This window comes from Periplaneta americana, chromosome 16 (genome assembly GCF_040183065.1).
Source record: "Periplaneta americana isolate PAMFEO1 chromosome 16, P.americana_PAMFEO1_priV1, whole genome shotgun sequence".
Classification (NCBI taxonomy): domain Eukaryota; kingdom Metazoa; phylum Arthropoda; class Insecta; order Blattodea; family Blattidae; genus Periplaneta; species Periplaneta americana.
The window spans coordinates 111,681,210-111,700,197 of NC_091132.1; the positions used below are offsets into that span (position 1 = coordinate 111,681,210).

General features: G+C 35.1%; 1 protein-coding gene across 1 annotated transcript in view; it reads right to left on the bottom strand.

The window, feature by feature from the left end:
* LOC138691075 (uncharacterized) overlaps positions 1-18,161 on the bottom strand; it is a 103,240-nt gene extending 85,079 nt beyond the window's left edge. The window contains exons 1-2 of the mRNA XM_069812766.1: positions 17,886-18,161; positions 3,497-6,282 (exon numbers count right to left, since the gene is read on the bottom strand). Coding sequence (XP_069668867.1) covers positions 3,497-5,912 — 2,416 coding nt within the window. The 5' untranslated portion in view covers positions 5,913-6,282; positions 17,886-18,161. The remainder of the gene's footprint in view (positions 1-3,496; positions 6,283-17,885) is intronic.
* Positions 18,162-18,988: the final 827 nt, after the last annotated feature.

Genomic DNA, 18,988 nt, shown 5'->3' on the forward strand with positions numbered 1-18,988 from the left:
CTAGACACACGATCACAACACTCCTCAATATTATCCATTCCCTCCCACCGAACATCCTCATATTCATCTTCTTTCACTGTGGCTGTTCCTCGGCTTTGGAATTCCCTACCGAGTAATGTCAGGGACTGTCAGACATAAAACCAATTTAAGAATAGACTAACGAAATATTTTTCTAACAATTCTTGTTAACAATAATAGCTCTATCAGATTTCTCAATGTTTAATGGTTATATATATATATATATATATATATATATATATATATATATATATATATATATATATATATATCACAGAATAAATATTTAAATTATCTCATTATTATTATTATAATCATCACTATTTCTTACCAATGTTTATTATTGTCTCACTAACATTACTTATCCAACTTTCATTAGGCCTGTTTACTTTCATATTGTTTTATGGTCTAGATATTAATGTAATAACTATGTAACCAATTGTATTCAATTAGAATTAGAGTCTGGCTGGGCAGAAGAGAAGGCCTACTAGCCTTAGCTCTACCAGATTAAATAAATAAATAATAATAATTATTATTACTAGACTATTATTATTATTGTTATTATTATTATTATTATTATTATTATTATTATTATTATTATTATTATTATGACTATTTCTTACCTATGTTTATTATTGTCACACTAACATTACTTATCCAACTTTCATGATTTACTTTCATGTTGTTTTATGGTCTAGATATTAATGTAATAACTATGTAAGCAATTGTATTCAATTAGAATTAGAGTCTGGCTGGGCAGAAGAGAAGGCCTACTAGCCTTAGCTCTACCAGATTAAATAAATAAATAATAATAATTATTATTACTAGACTATTATTATTATTGTTATTATTAATATTATTATTATTATTATTATTATTATTATTATTATTATTATTATTATGACTATTTCTTACCTATGTTTATTATTGTCACACTAACATTACTTATCCAACTTTCATGATTTACTTTCATGTTGTTTTATGGTCTAGATATTAATGTAATAACTATGTAAGCAATTGTATTCAATTAGAATTAGAGTCTGGCTGGGCAGAAGAGAAGGCCTACTAGCCTTAGCTCTACCAGATTAAATAAATAAATAATAATAATTATTATTACTAGACTATTATTATTATTGTTATTATTAATATTATTATTATTATTATTATTATTATTATTATTATTATTATTATTATTATTATTATGACTATTTCTTACCTATGTTTATTATTGTCACACTAACATTACTTATCCAACTTTCATGATTTACTTTCATGTTGTTTTATGGTCTAGATATTAATGTAATAACTATGTAAGCAATTGTATTCAATTAGAATTAGAGTCTGGCTGGGCGGAAGAGAAGGCCTACTGGCCTTAGCTCTACCAGATTAAATAAATTATTATTATTATTATTATTATTATTATTATTATGCCTGTTATTATTATGCCTATTATTATTATTATTGTTATTATTATTATTATTATTATTATTATCACACAGTCACGTCGTAACTTCATGCTTGTTGGAACATTGCAATCTAATTTAAAACAATGCAGTGGCCGAATGCTCAGAGCACTAATCTAAAAGTCTAGTTCATTATTCTATACTCGAAACAAATTAATATGTAGGCCTATAATTATATTGATAACAAAGCAGAATCAACCCATACTGTGCGTGAACTTTTTGCTTAGATTGACCTTCCAAGTACTCTGGTAAAATCAGCTGATTTGAATCGGGGACATTTTGTGCATTCATTAGTAGCAGACATTCACTCCCCTGAAAAGTCTCGGCACGTTAATTGGTGAATCAGAGACCATAGGCCCTACACCCTGACGATGGGCATCAGAGAACGGTGGCTGCAATGAAGGAGGTCGTCTCCTTCCGAACTTTCCTTTTGCAACCCAGTAACATATTTAGTAGTCACGCCGCTGGCTCATGTTGTGTTACATAATAAAGTTGAATCTTATTTTAACAACAAAGTAATTATGCATGTAAACAACCTTATCAAACTCGGGCTTTTGCTTTTCCGGCTAGTGTTGCAGTCGCCATCCTAGAGGGAGTTCTATCAGCTTTAGCAGTCAACTGTTCGTCAGTGACATATCTTCAATTCTGAAGAATGTGGTGAACAGAATAATATCTTTGTTTCCACCTGAAACCGAAGAGCCGCTCTTTCATTTAATAAATAAAATTGCTTCAGTTCGTAACTAATAATTTTACTATGTCCATTCTGAATAGGCCTACGAGTCTATGTAAGAAATTATTTTTAGTTAGAAGAGAATTCATGTTATATTGCATCAAATAGGCCTGTATTTCACGAAGACGGCATATAAGCTTAGGCCTACTTCACTCATTGGTGTATATATCTACCAAGTTACACAACATTTCAGTTTCTTTGTCACCTGTAATTGATATCGTTATGATTTATTTTCCTAAGCAGTTATTCAAAAGCGAGGCAATTCACTAGACCAAACGTACGGCCCGTGCATTGCGAATGGCCCTCGGCGAAATATGAAGTTTGTATTAACTTAAGTTTGCCTCTAATATAAGAAGTTTTTGTCTAATGGATTATAGGAACCAAGTATAACTAAATAAATCACAGAATAGAATACCTCTTCCTTGGCAGGTATTGGTAATTAATTATTCTAACACAGAACAACGCTCGGTTTTATATTTCATGGGATAGAAAAGTAAAAATAAATGATGACAGTTTCTTACGAAAAGGAGAAGAGATTTCATCACGGGCGGATTCTGTGAGATTTGTGATGAACCAAACATCTGTCGAGCAATTTTCTACTGCATTTAATCCTCCCATTTGCACTTCACCATTACTCCATTGTAACCACTCAATGACATAGTGTAGCCTACACAGTGTGGTGCTCACTTGTAGTCGGGAAACTCGCGAAAGTTTTGCCAAAATTATTCTCAAGTTCCTCTAAAGGAATCTCAATTTTTTGCTGCGGGCAGGTCTATATGGATTTTGTTATGTCATTGATAATCGTCTAAACATCTCAGTCTCCAAAGTACATTCTTATTGGTAGTTTCAATCTTTTTTAAATTAAATATTATCGCTTGAATAACAACAGGAATAAGGATCTGGGAAATATTCACTTGTTTCAAAGTGGAATATTAAGCCAATAATCCACTTTCTATTCTGTTACTCAGAATAAATTTCATGTAATATGATATGAAATGGAAACACAGAGGTGAATATAAAGTACTTATTTTTTTTTTTCGTTGTTGGTAACTCTATAGCATCTATTAGGTGGTTTATGGCTGTGCTAACAGATGGAGTTACTTGTCAACAATATGACGCTCAAACGTGTGTTCAGGTTACTGCCCAGCGACAGTCCTGATGTATTTTATATTTGTGATGATTGGTTAATTAATATTAACCCGGCACACTCACAATCACACTCACATTCATACAATAAAGTACTTATTTGTTTCATAAGATAAGGCATAAAAGATCGTACACTCACCTTCATCGTAGATTTTGCGCACTACAGCGTCAACAGTGAGACTTGCCCAGCCGAATTGCTTCCAGTGCTCACGGGTGGGGGCGCAGACCTCCAGGAAGCGATGAGTGTGGTCACGGAAGCAAAGCATGTCGGGCCCGCAGTCGTGGTCGGCGTTGAGGGGGACCGCAGCAGCACTCTTCACACCGGCCACGGAGCAGCAAACGTCCACAGCTCTCCACAGGATGCGGTGAACGGGTTCCACTGGATATCCAACCTCACGGAGTCTCCTCTCGCCTAACAGCACCCACAGCAAAACAAGGACTCTGCCTCTTAATGCTACATCTTCCGCAGAAAACAGAGGAGTGTCCTGTACCATCACTTCATCACAAAACTCCGTGCTTCTCTCGTTGTTCACCCGTACCGGTATATTTTCTTTCCTGACTTCTACCACGACAGATTTACGTTGGAAGGGCACAGCTCCATTCGTCACTCTGTTGCCGAAATTTGTCCTGATTTCTTGAAGGGACCTAATATGTGGATGTACGTCATGGCTGTGTAGGTTACTATTAATTTTATTCTTTAGAGGTGATAATGGTTGGGAAAACTTAACTTCACTTCCGAGACACTCTGGATTTTCCAAATGCTTTGGAGTTTCCAAGAGAGAACTTTCTTGCGGAGATGATTTTTGAACTTCAGAACATGATTTGTCGTAAATTTTGGTGTTCATAAGTTCAGTACCAAATTCGCGATTTCTTTGTCTGTCACTTTGTGTATTGAAAGTCACCGAGTTAATTTTTAAACTCCCTGGATCTTGGTTATCTCCAGGAGTGATAGTTTGAGATACATTGGTACCACATGCCGAGAGAGCTTTGCCATTAAAATGCAGGTCATGGACTACAGTTACTTCTTTTGGAGTGTACCTCTTTTGTGAAGACACAATTTTATCGCCTGCGTTTTCCGTGGAAAAAATCTTCTGATATTTGTCTTCAGATGCCTGTTTATCAACAGTGCTGAAGTTTCTCATTTTGATATGGGGAGATTTTGCAACATTCTCTGACTCAGTTGTAAGATACTTTTCTGCATTTTGTCCTCTTTCAACGTCAAGAAAACATCTTTTGATAACTGTAGGAGTAGATACATTAGATTGTATCCTGTAGTATCTGTTACTAGATCTGGAGCTATCATCATCTTCGTCAACTGTCATTTTATGTTCAGTTTCCATTTGTAATACATTTAGTTCGTTGTCTGTATGTGATGGACTCAAATCCAATCCATTTTCTCTTTCTTCCAACTCCATTCTATATTTATTCGTGTGCTCTGCATTATCGAATTGATAATGCTCAGAATCAATGTAAAATGGTGAACTGTTTGTACTGTCTTTACAGCTGGTATCTGGCGATGAAAGAGGTGAAACGTAGTCGCTGTCCGCGATTGAATTTGTCCTGTCTTTTGTGTCACTGTCTCCATCTCTGATGAATACCTCATCTTCAGCTAATAATACCGCTGTAGCATAGTCTCCTCCGAAGTAACTCTCTTTTTTAATAGGTGAGGCTGTGGGCGACGGAGTAAAACATGAATCTACTATTTGGTATGATCTCATCGATATAGGACTTCCTTCCTCATTGCAAAGATATTCCTCATCAGACAAACTTGAACAGCCACTAGAATCTCGATTAGAATCACGTGAGGCTTTATCTGGTGGTAATTGTAAATATAATTCAGAATATATTTTACGAATATTGCCTTCATCAAAATAACTTTCTTTACTGAAAGATATATTCCTCGACAGATCCTCTTTGATACTCTGGGAATCGTTTAGTGTTGGTGATATCGTTTTAATTCTAGCTTCTTTAGTAACATAATTCATGCAAGAATTAAAATGCTTCCCAGGCGAAGTTGCAGTGTCGTACCTCTTTTCCTCTGCATTCTCCATCTTAAATTTATTTTGGTTTTGTGTATTTTCCCTTCCGTACGAATCTCCGGCGTCTTTCTCCTCTTCGTCACTACTGCTTCTGCGTCTCGAAGATATATCCTCGATTTTTGGTGCCCATTCTCTTTGTATGTGTGATTTAAAATTTCTTTGAACTTCACTGACTGCAACAGCCCGGCTGTGGTCGATCCCAGAAGAATAGCACCAGGTGACTTGAGTGTTTTCTTCACGTTCTGGGTTGTATTTTATCACCATAGGAACAAACCTCGCTTCGTCATAGCTGTGTTTCTCAGCGAGTACAGGCTGAAAAGCTGAGTTCAGCGTATATCCGATTCCACTTCTGTCTCCATCGGGACACTTGTTGAAAGCTGGCACAGAACCCGCACCATGCCATTTAAAGGGCTGAGGTCTGACCACTTGAAAGTTTGGTTTCTTGAAGCAGTGCTTGTTAGGCCTCGTGTATTCTGTCACGACAGGTTCCTCTTCCCTGTTATCCGATTCCACCATCTTGAGTTATTGGACTTCTATTTAAAATACTTGACTATTACAGAATTCACTTTTAATTGGAAATATTAAACCTCTTTTTATCGTTATCGATTGAAAATGTCTGAATAATGTATTCACTGTGATTTCTATACATTCTTTATATAACGCAGGACACTTTATTTTTCGTACGCATCGAAAACTTGTACTTTGTTTTAATTATTGCGTTGCCACTTCCTGTTGTAAGCAGCCTACTATCTTATTAGAATGTACTTCTACGAACGGATATGACTTAACATTTCAAACTAACACTCTTCATGGGATTGAAGTCTGCTCGTCCAATAAACTTGAGAAATGGTGTTCGTCTGTTGTAATATCCTCCGCCTATTGAATCCTGAAAAATTAAATAGTTAGGTATTTATATTTATAATATTATTATATTACAGAACACATTTCTGGCTGGAATACATAGCCTACAAAAATATTATGAAGCGAGTTCTTTCTCAGGTTACTTCGGTTTGTCTTGTGATTCTTATAGTCCGACATTGCTACTTCACGTTTTATACAGGGATATCATTTTATTTTTACTTCAATTTTTATTGTACCTGAGTTTTTGAATGTACTTCACTCCCACCCCTTCTACTAATGAAGATCACCCGTCCTCCACACAGATCCAAGACCGCATATACAGTTATAGTAGACTTACGGTCATAGTAAACAGTACGTTCCAAAAATATGTTCGCGTTTTCCAGTGACGAAAGAGCTTTCAATATTGAATAATTTTCGCATAGCTACTGTCGCCCATTTGCCTACGTCGCATCCCGGTTTCCCCCCACCTATTTCTATTCGCCTCTCTGTAAAGACTAGTGGCTGGACTGTCTTAGCTCTTTTCTAAGAACATTAATTTCTGTTAGAAATTGGACGTCTACGTAATATTATACAACTGTTTAAAATAACTTAAGTAAAAGGGCCTCGTTAAGTAATTAACTGTCACGTGATTTCCTCCCCCCTCTTTCTACTACCTTCCGACATAACCACTTGGACAGACAGTAGATAGCATGTCTGAGTAATTTTATCTTTTCGGGTCGGATAGAAGTGAAGATTGAATTTACAGTACGTAAGGTACTCTTTTATAGAGTAGATATAGAATTATTTCAACATGAGTTACTAGTACGAAGGACGAAACTGGTAATTGGGATTAGGTACAATAGTCTATAGCGCGATAATATGCACATTAGAACTGAAGCCTGTATCGAAATGAACGGCCACCATTTTCAAAAATGTGTTTAAACATCCATATTATGATTATTTTTCAATTTAACTTCATTCTCTATATTGTACGCTAATGTGCTGTAGACAGTATAATATACACTGCATAATGAATACGTCCGCATGGACAGCTCAATTCGTAAGTAAAAACACTCATTGTTAATACTGTACTGTATTTTGATTAAACAAAAATCTAATGGAAATTATCAAACTCAAAAGCGTAATATTTCCTAGTTTACGTAAATGGATGAACTACATTTCTTCCCTCCTACACCTAGTAAAGTGATTTGTTTGTATATTACGCCAGCATCATCGAACTCCAGTCGTGGAAAAGGTAGCAAACTGTGTTTCCGGTTCTTAACAAAGTATAGCCAAGTTAGAAATGTTAGTAAAAATAAAATGATGTCCCTGTACAAAAGCTTTTAAACTTAGAAAACGTAAATAAAAAGTTGAATATTCAATTATATTTCTACTCTATGGAAAATTGAAAGCGATTAATGATTGTCCAACAGGACGAAAAGCAGACAAGTCGAACCTCCGTCTTTTTCCTTGGACTCCTATTTCGGTTATAAATTATCGAACAGGATCTGTACGTATTTAGTATGCCGATTTCTCTAGGCCTATTTATAGGAAATGTAGGTTTATACATAAAATGACAAAAAATTACTGTATATTAATAAAGACTGCGATATTGCATAGTGACAAATTTGTTCAGAAATTAGTTTTCACGTATCTTCTGAAGTCTTTCAACTTTTTTTTTGTAGGCCTAGCACTCCTTCATAATGAGATTCTGAAATAATCATAAACTTTACTTATTTGTGTCCGTTATAAGTGTTCGAGTTGAAATATCAGATATAGACCTAATGCTATAATAATGTAGGTGTAATGATGATGATGATGATGATGATAATAATAATAATAATAATAATAATAATAATAATAATAATAATAATAATAATAATAACAATAATAATAACAATGCGACAAAGAAAGAAGAAATTGGATGGATATCTGGTTCAGAAGAAACTGCCTATTGAAGGATCCACTGGATGTAATGGTGAACAGGAGGAAAGTTCGGGACAGAAGAAGATATCAGACGATAGACGACATAAACTATTTGGATCGTATACGGAGATTGAGGAAGGCGAAAAATAGGGAAGATTGGAGAATGCTGGATTTGCAATGAAGGACCTGACCTTGGACAGAAAACTATGAATGAATGAATAGAGGAAGTGTTACAAATATGAAATAGGCCTAGTGTGATACAGCCTAGGACCTGAGACGAGCTGTATTCTAGCGGAAGCCTTCCAATTACTACGCACTGATATTCTCTTTGGCGGGAATGTGTTAGTTTGCAGTTAGAAGCTGAAAGGCCCATTCACAATCAAAATTAAACATAACCGTAACATAAACACAGAAGTTTGCGCCCAGGCTACCAAATGGGATCATTCACAATGATTCACATAAGCATTGACATTAACATTACCGTAAGACGTTAACATGAAAGTTTGCAATGTCCAAACTTTCATGCTTATGCTTACGTGATTTGCAAACAGGACACAATCGTGGAGCGTTGAAGTATACGACAGAATATGAGGAAATGGCGTCGTTGTTATGTTTCCATGGTTACCAAGTATGTTTGCTGTTATGTTTATGTTCCCATCGTGAATGATCTTGATTTTACCGTAACGTTTATATTCTTAAGTTAACGCTTAGGTTATGTTTAATTTTCATGAACTGTTGAAACGTTTATCGTTATTGCGTTTTGGAGGAAAGTGAAAATGTTGCTGGAAAGTTCTTTTCTTGAATATAGGCCTATTAGGAATATTAATGATATAGGCCTATATTCTTAAAGAGAAATAATTTACGTTTATAGCAATGTACGTATGTGTAATTATTTCGTTTTTAAATTATATGTTTTGAGGTTATGACTGACATCAGTGTGTCACAAATATGAAATGCTAGTATTATTAGTATTCCATCTTTGTACTCTGGTTTTCTGGAGAGACAACCGCACCTTTCAACAAACTTAGATAACAATGGAATGAAAAGGCAATGCAAGAAGCCATAAAACAAGTTCGAGAAAAGACGTGAGAGACGATTCATCTGAATTCAGTATTACGGTTGGGAAAACACCTTCTAATGAAGATGCTGAATGATTGTTCTGTGCTTCTTTTAGTAGAGGCCATTTTGACTTTACAATTTTCCATGTTAAATCTTTCGTCCACTACTTTTAACACTTGAATATAAATAATTGATTAAATGGCGATCTTACTCGTGTTAATTATGTAAGCATGTGTGGCTTACAGCATGTGCGGCTACACAGAAAACCCACCACCATCACCACACACATACACAACACATCTGATCACCCCACACAACACAAGCATGCTGCATTCAGGACAATGGTACACAGATTACTCAACATACCCATGAGTCAACAACACTACAATGAAGAAGTGAACACAATCAAATACATAGCACAAGAAAATGGTTACAACCCAAACATAATAGACAACATCATAAGGAAGACAAAACAAAAACTCAACAAACACAAAAACACACAAGACACAACACGAACACAAGAAATACATCACACTAACATACGAAAACAAAAACACACACAAGATCGCATCTTCATTCAGAAAACAGAAATACAACATAGCATACAGAACAGAAAACACACTACAAAGACATCTCAACACACAAACAAATAAATACAACCACACAGGCGTATACAAACTCACATGCAATAGTTGCGACAGTTTCTACCTTGGACAGACAGGCAGATCATTCCGAACTCGATACAAAGAACACATTAAAGCAATAACCAGAGGACACAATACATCTACATATGCCGAACACATAACTAATGCTAACCACACATGCAATAACATAAATACAGATATGGAAATCTTACACATACAACCCAAAAACCAAAAACTCAACACACTAGAACAATATGAAATATACAGACACACTAACACACTCTAACCAAATACTCAACACACAGATCAATTTCAGAACACACACACTATTTGACACAACTCTTCATCACATGAACGCACCCACACAACAGGCAGCGAAGTTGAGATAGCGCCAGGATGTAGTAGGCTCTGAGGATGGTGTCAAGTAGCACCGAAAAAGCTGTAAGACGCACATGCTTACATAATTATCACGAGTAAGATCGCCATTTAATCAATTATTTATTTACAATTTTGTTAATCTTGTAACTTATTAATAGTATTTCATATTTGTACCTCTAATTTTATGAAGGAAATGTGTTAGATTTTGAGGAAATTATTTCCTTCAAACATTTTATAACAACTTACGAATTTCTAACAAGTCCGATGAACCATTTACAGGTACATTCAGCAATAAACGGGACAATACTTTACGTTCAGCATTCAAAACATGTAGGTTTCAAACGAAAAAGAAAATGGTACCGGTATTCTATATTTGAAACACTTCCTCTAGTAATAATAGTATTACAAAGAAATAATAATTTATCAATTAAATGCTGTTTAGTAGAACAATATATTTTTTTTCTAATATTGGAAAACTCGAGGATTTAGAGACAACGTGCAGACCGTGACACAAAGTTTGAGGTTGTTTTCGATATTAGATGTTTAACATTTGGGTATCAATAGGCGAGTAGAGTCCATACATGCAAAAAGTAAACAAGTACACAGGGTAAGTTGTGGACAAGGACAACAGCAATGATGGAATATCTTGAAGAGGTGAGACTTCAACTTAGACTTGAACTCGATTCAATCAAGTGGATTTCGCCATTTTTAGTGGCACCGGTGATGTCTTTGAATCACTCTTTAAACTACAGAGGTCATTCAGGTCGAAATTAAACGTGAGCGAGAAATGACCAATAGATTTTGCCTGAAGCTCTCTACCAGGAACAGGGTTTTTTTATTTGCTGTAAATCTACGACACTGGATCCACAGATTTACTTCCCTTCCGGAGGAATTCATGCCGATCGGGTTTGAATCCGCGAAACTTGGATCCAGCGACTAGCGCAGTAACTACTGGTGCTCCCGAGGACGGCTAGTCGTTTGTAGTTTCAATAATCTTCCCTCTCCCCTCCCCCTCCCCATGTATTCATATGAAGAGAAGCTGCGACCATCTGTCAAAACGTCGTGAACGCCTGTATTCATATCAACAACAGAAAAATTTCAAGTCTCGCCTCTTCTGAAATTCACAGAACTTTCCTAGTCCATTGAAGTTACGACAGGGTACATAGACTGGCAATTTGTTCTCTGTATTAATCTTTAGAAGTGCAGAAAAATTATAATTTTTTCTAGAATTGAACGCATTATACAATACGTAATATTACTCATTTGAAAGTTTATTATTAAGCAGCGGTTACCCAATAACATTCAGTTTTCTATTGTAGACGTACGGTAAATATTTGTCTTGAAAATGATTAGTATAAAACTGAAAGTGACACAGCTATTAGGCAATACAGGATGGAAATAATATAACTGTGCACATTGAAGAGGCAAGAGAATACATTAAAATAAATAAAAAATATATTATGCGTTTTGTAATTAAGTACTTACTTACAAATGGCTTTTAAGGAACCTAAAGGTTCATTGCCGCCCTCACATAAGCCCGCCATCGGTCCCTATCCTGTGCAAGATTAATCCACTCTCTATCATCATATCCCATCTCCCTCAAGTCCATTTTAATATTATCCTTCCATCTACGTCTCGGCCTCCCTAAAGGTCTTTTTCCCTCCGGCCTCCCAATCAACACTCTATATGCATTTCTGGATTCGCCCATACGTGCTGCATGCCCTGCCCATCTCAAACGTCTGGATTTAATGTTCCTAATTATGTCAGGTGAAGAATACAATGCGTGAAGTTCTGCGTTGTGTAACTTTCTCCATTCTCCTGTAACTTCATCCCTCTTAGCCCCAAATATTTTCCTAAGAACCTGATTCTCAAACACTCTTAATCTCTGTTCCTCTCACAAAGTGAGAATCCAAGTTTCACAACCATATAATGTATAACCGGTAATATAACTGTTTTATAAATTCTAACTTTCAGATTTTTTGGCAGCAGACTGGATGATAAAAGCCTCTCAGCCGAATAATAACAGGCATTTCCCATATTTATTCTGTGTTCAATTTCCTCCCGAGTGTCATTTATATTTGTTACTGTTGCTCCAAGATATTTGAATTTTTCCACTTCTTCGAAGGATAAATTTCCAGTTTTTATATTTCCATTTCGTACAATATTCTGGTCACGAGACATAATCATATACTTTGGCTTCTCGGGATTTACTTCCAACCCTATCTCTTTACTTGCTTCAAGTAAAATTTCCGTGTTTTCCCTAATCGTTTGTGGATTTTTTCCTAACATATTCACTCATCCGCATAGACAAGCAGCTGATGGAACCCGTTCAATTCCAAACCCTGTCTGTTATTAAGTGCATCATTAATTAGAAAATTAAACTAAAAATCTGCGTATTTGGCAACAGCGCATCGCCGGCTCACACACGAACGCAGGTCTGAATAGCAGCATTTCGTCATTTTGCCACTGCAGCAGGGTTGCCGGACTTCCTAACGGCAGGATATAACGTTACGCGTTAATCTTTTTAATTCATTTTCAAGAAAACCGTCCATCTTATTTAAAGACTGCAAAGGGATAAATCATTCGGTATCAATTTCCCTAATGCTAGGAATAAAAATTACAATCATACAATCAATCATATCGAGTAAAACGGCTTTAACATTTAGCGGAAAATAATGCTTTCAGAGAAAAGTATTCATTTGGGACTAATATGGTATTGCAATTTCTTTCTTGGACTCTGTTCAAAGAATAGCCTAAGCTGTTAAAATGTGCAGTTATATTACTCCCGCCTTGTATAATCTTACTTTTAGCGGTAGATTTAAACGGAAATATGGATGGTGACTTCTGGATACTATTTTCATTTATGTGAATGTATCAAACAACATGGATTTCATAAGATTAGGTCTGTCTGGCACGCTAGGTCTCACACAAGTATAAACTCAAAAGCAAACATTACGTATCATGGAAGAAGATAAAAAGTTCTTTTTTTTCTTTTCCACCATGTTAATAATGTCAAAACAAGTGCTTATACAAATTTAGGCCACTCGAGCGCAATTACGAGGGCCGCTCAGAAAGTAAGTTTGCCTGGGGCCGTTTACAGAAAGGAAACACAATTTCATGGGAAGATTTATTGGAACACATTTGCAATTGTAGAGCTATTTTTCAATATATTCCGCACCAGAATTGAGACATTTGTCATACCATGGGATCAAATTTTGTATTCCTGTGTCGTAGAAGTCTGCCGCCTGAAATCGGAACCAGTGTGTGACAGCTGTCTGCAGTTCTCTGTTGATCCCATGACATGACAAATACCTCAGTTTCGGTGGGGAATAGGCCTGTGTTGAAAAATAGCTTAACAATTGCTTTATCTGTTCCAATAAAATATCACTCCATGAAATTGTGTTTTCTTTCTGTAAACGACTCCAGGGAAACTTACTTTGGGGACGACCTTTGTAATCGCGCTCGAGTGGCCAGAATTTGTATAAGCACTTGTGTTGACATTATTAACATGGTGGAAGAAAACAATTAAGTTTTTTATCTGTCCCCATGAGAATTTTTGCTTGTCAGCCATTGCTGAATGAGATGGCGGCCTTTAATCCCAAGGGGCCAGGATTCGATTTGGGTCAGTTTTCGCGCGATTTTTACCGGAAGAAAACAACTGTGCACCGAGCAATTTAACTTCTGTTCTTCGGTTTTCCCTACCGTTATGCCGTATCATCATTAGGTTCCATATCGTTTTTAATATTATAGTTTCTATAGTTAAAAAGGGGAGTAAGTAATTTTCAATTATACATATTTACAGCAATTAAACTAGTCCAAAGGGTAGGCTGTGACAGTAATGTTCACCTTTGAAGGAAACATCTATGATATATATATATATATATATATATATATATAATTTGAAATGGTAATGGAAATTACGGGAAAACGGCTGAACGGGTTTTAATAAATGACCTCTCATTTTGAAGCTTGGAACCCAAAGTTTTCAGAAAAATAATAGTTTTCAATGAAATGTCAATTTTCCTACTTCATTTTCATACTTTCCAAAATCCATCTTTCATCAGTTTTGAGAACTACTTAATTGCATTTCAGCACGGCCGTGATTTCAGAATAAAACAAAAGACACACTACAATAAACAATAGCTATTACACGAAGGCCATAACCTGCAGGATTGCTGACATATTTAGAGTTCAAATTCAATTGGTTATTAAAAATTTCAAGACTTGCTAAAAGTAATTTACAGGTCTGATTCTGCGGTGTGTAATTTTCTGAGTACAGCTGTGTATTGGATATTGAAATCTACAAAACTTGAGTTGGTTTGATGACATTATTACCATTAGAAAAGAAAGATTTCATTACAGTTAATGCCATGATGTGATTATTTTTCTTTAATTATACATATTCATGCTATTCTGATGATATGAAAGTGAAACGTTTTGGGGTTATGTAAGTAGATGTAGAGAATGTGTTAAACTAGATCTTCATTTCTATAATTTATTGAGTGGCGGCTATTATATATATATATATATAAGAACTTATGTAAGATAATAATATTGTTATTAAAAATCAAATATCTTTATAGTTATTAATTAAATGGGGTTGAGTCTTTTTCATATACTTAATGGCGGTATGGTATAGATATTTATATGCGTCATTCTCTTCGGTATTGGCTCGAGAGAGCGCAAAAATTACAGTTCCTAAGGAAAGACGGTATTACTTACTGATAAAATAAGAAGCCTACAAAATTTTGTAGTCTCTCGATCATTTCAGCAAGATCTCTTAGCAGGATAAAATGATTTTACCCTCTACATTTCAAGCTCCACATGCAGCAGCTATACCAAGATGCTATGTCTATTGTTCGAAACATAGCAAACCTGACTTTTACAATCCACAACTTGAAATAGCTATTGCTTTACTCCCACATGAAAATCCCACTGATCGCCCTGATATCGTTACTTGCGTTTTCGCGTTGAAACTCAAGATACATAGGTTCAAGAAAAAGTATTTGGCATAAAAACCATACAGAGAGAGTATGTTTCATTATTATGGAAGCAAATAACTTTCAAAATGGCTGGTATTCTTCATTGAAAATAAATCTGAAAAATGTTTATTTGAACTTCTAATGAAATTAGTTTGCAGCATTTGCTGCAAAAGCCACTAGTTTTAATAATAAACATGATATATAGGCCACCTCGGAAGTAAATTTATTCAATGCTTTTGAAGTTGAACTTACTGAAAATTCATTGTATAAAAAGTTACATTTTATTTTTCATGTGTTGTTATTTTAAAATACTTTTTTGCAAATATTGTTAAAGAAAATGTGGATATAGTCCTAAGTGAAATTTCTCTGTAAGTATAGATATTTAAAAATTATATATTTTGTTTAGATTCGGCGAATAATGTTACAGAACTTGAGAAATCATTGTCTTCTGTCACAGACAAAATAATTTATTCATATTTGCTAGTTTTTATTTTGGTATAATTTAGTAATATTTTATCAGTAACTGGGCACCTTGCTAGGGGTCTAACTTCGAGGGGGTCCCGGCCAGGAATAATAATAATAATAATAATAATAATAATAATAATAATAATAGTGCTATTTGCTGTGGCAAACTTTCGCGTGCCAATAAATCTTGTTATAAATTGTAGTTTAGTCAACTGTTCGAAGATAGGTTTGAACCTCATAAGTGACACCAATGAGACATCACTCATGAAGCAACTAAGCCAGGAGATAATTGGATAGGGTTACCATCTCTTTTCTCCCTCCATTGCATTCATCGATGACTAATAACATATTTCACTAATCAGATGTATACAAACAATTGTTTTTCCTCTTACATAAAAGTGGTGTACTGCTGTATACACACACACACACATATATATATATATATATATATATATATATATATACGTATCAGCCAGAACCTCAATCAGAAGTAATATTGTAATTATTAATATAAAAAAGTATAATTTATTGATAGCCTAGCTACTCGTCTACTTCATTTCTAAGTCTACTTGTCTATTTTCTAAATTGAAATTACGTTAAATAAATCCTACTCTGTTAACTGCCTAGGGTCTCTATATCCAGGCTTGTTTGGAAAAATAAAGTAGGCCTATATGTCACTTCTTTGTTACTCAGTCTTACGTACGGTACAGCAAAATATTTCACCATTATAACGGCAAAATTAAAGAAATATAATTAATAAAGGGTGCGGCAAAACATCCTCCTTAATTTAAAGTTCAAATAAAAAAGAGATGGATCTAAATAAGGAAACTTTATTAATATGAATGGTATCTTAACACTGGGAATTTTTAATTTTTTTTAATAACGTGTCTCTCAAGTAGTGTCCTTCACTATCAATGCGTTGTTGAATGCGACTTCGGAAATTCTGAATCACTCTAACTGGCATTTCTTGAGGAATAAGACCAGTTTCTTCTTTTATTGCATTTCTTAGGTCTGGCAAAGTTCTCGGCCGATGTGTGAACACCTCAGCCTTAAGATGCCCCCATAGAAAAAAATTGCAGGGTGCAAGGTCTGCTGATCGTGCTGGCCAAGGGACGTCGCCACGTGAAGAAATTAAGCGTCCGGGAAACATCTGAGCAGCGACAACGGAATTACCACTTACCAGAAACAATACCACATCGTAAGCACGTTCTTCACCCGTCCACGGTATAGTTGGAATTCGTTACAGATACAGTTTGCACTAATTGAATGTCAATTCCGTGTATTGAATGTCCTATTCAATTCTTGTTGTTTTGCGCATGTCATCTGATATCGCTATGGCAACGCATGTACACCTGAATTTCCCACTGTTTAGATACAGTTCATATTAATACAGTTTCCTTATTTTGATTCATCTGTTCTTTATTTAAATTTTAAATTAGGGAGGATGTTTTGCCGCACTCTTTATATATACTTCTTTCAACAAAACAACCATTTCCCATTTGAGTTAGAAAGAGAGAAAGATACGCCTCAGGTGTGCCAATAGTACGGAAGTTACACGTCACGTCTTTTTTTCAGCATTTCTCTACAGTTGTTGTGTATCCAGTTTATAATGTTGAGATCACTGGTCTACTCACTATCTACAACTGTCTCTAGAAACTGAAAATACGGTTCTGGACTCCGTAAAGATACTTATTGCATAAATTGTCTAGATTTTGGTCTTCATGATGTATCAAGAATATTATTTAATTTCATGTTATTTTTCCATGGCCTCATGAAAGTCGATGTTGAATACAATAGACAATAATAAAGAACAATTGACTGTATAAGATTGGATTTTAATATTATACAGGAATGTTTGATCGTATTTATTTTTATTTTTTATCTTTTTAATTAATTTAACGTCCATTTGTCCGATTTTAATGTAGCCTATGTTCTTCTCCTGATTAGGTATGTTAAATGTGCAAACTTTGATAAATATCGGTCAAAGCGTGTAGATTTGTATAGAGTACATACATACATACATACATACATACATACATACATACATACATACATACATACATACATACATACATAGCGATATTGACTTTTATATATGAGATAGAACTTAGGAGAGGAAATAGAAGTATTTTAGGTGGTCGTTGATTTGAAAGTTAGGCCTTTATTTAAAATATAATTCACTTTGAACAACTTACCAATATTCAATCCTTTAATGCAACAAAAAAAAGCTGTCACACTACACAAACACAACACAAAATTAACAACCGAATGTCGAAATAGGTTCACACCGCACATTGTTGGACACCACTGACAAACCGCATTTCGTAGGCTTCTGCATAACCGACATCTGCTACCCACGTTCAGAGTATTAGTAACAACACTGAATCACACAATGACGATTACGCATTGCGCTGAGTTACCAGACACTTACGGAAACAGAGAGAAGTGGCGAGCGTGTGGTTGATAACGCCGGAGGGATCCGACTGTGGATGACTGCGGCGGGACTGTGGAAACGTGTGGCTGTGGGAAGGATATCACGTGCCTGCCTGCAAGTAATGAGTCTTCATTATCTCGCCTCGAAGATAACGAGGGATTCTGGAAAACGTCACTGCTGGAGAAAACCTTTTTTGTGTTTCAGACAATAAAATAAATACTTCACATTCTGGGCAATAGAAAGCTTACCAAAGGAACTAGCGTTCGATTCTGGATAAATCTTGTCTCTCCTGTTGGTTCTCCTGTTGTTAGGGTAGACTCGTCTAATTTGGCAATATTTTGTATTTTGACACAGTTTGTAGTTACATATTCTGAAATTAAAGATTCCTCTATTATGGAATGTGTTTAAACATTAAATCCCAATAAACTTCTGAAAGAAAATTCTACAATTATAAATTACTTTACACATAACACACTAATAAAAATAACAAATGACTTATGTCCAGATTTGGTACTTCATCAGGATAATTTGGCAATAGTAGAGGGGTAATTAGGCAATAGGATTAAAAAGTAAATTTTTCAAAATAAAACAGTGGTACAAGGTTTATAAGACTTAATTTACTGGGACAAGAAGTCACTAAATATCATAAACACAAAACAGAAGCAAGAAAAAAAATTGAATGGATTTTTCCTACCATTCAAATTAATTATATTGAAGTGTTGTCTTCTAATTTCTTTTTCCGATAGCCCAAACCCAAGTTCTTGCATTTTGATTACATATGTCCCCAGTTTTTGCTTTTCATCAACGGGTGGAGCTAGGGGTCTTCCTTTCTTGGGAATGACAACGTCATCGGGTCCTCAGGAT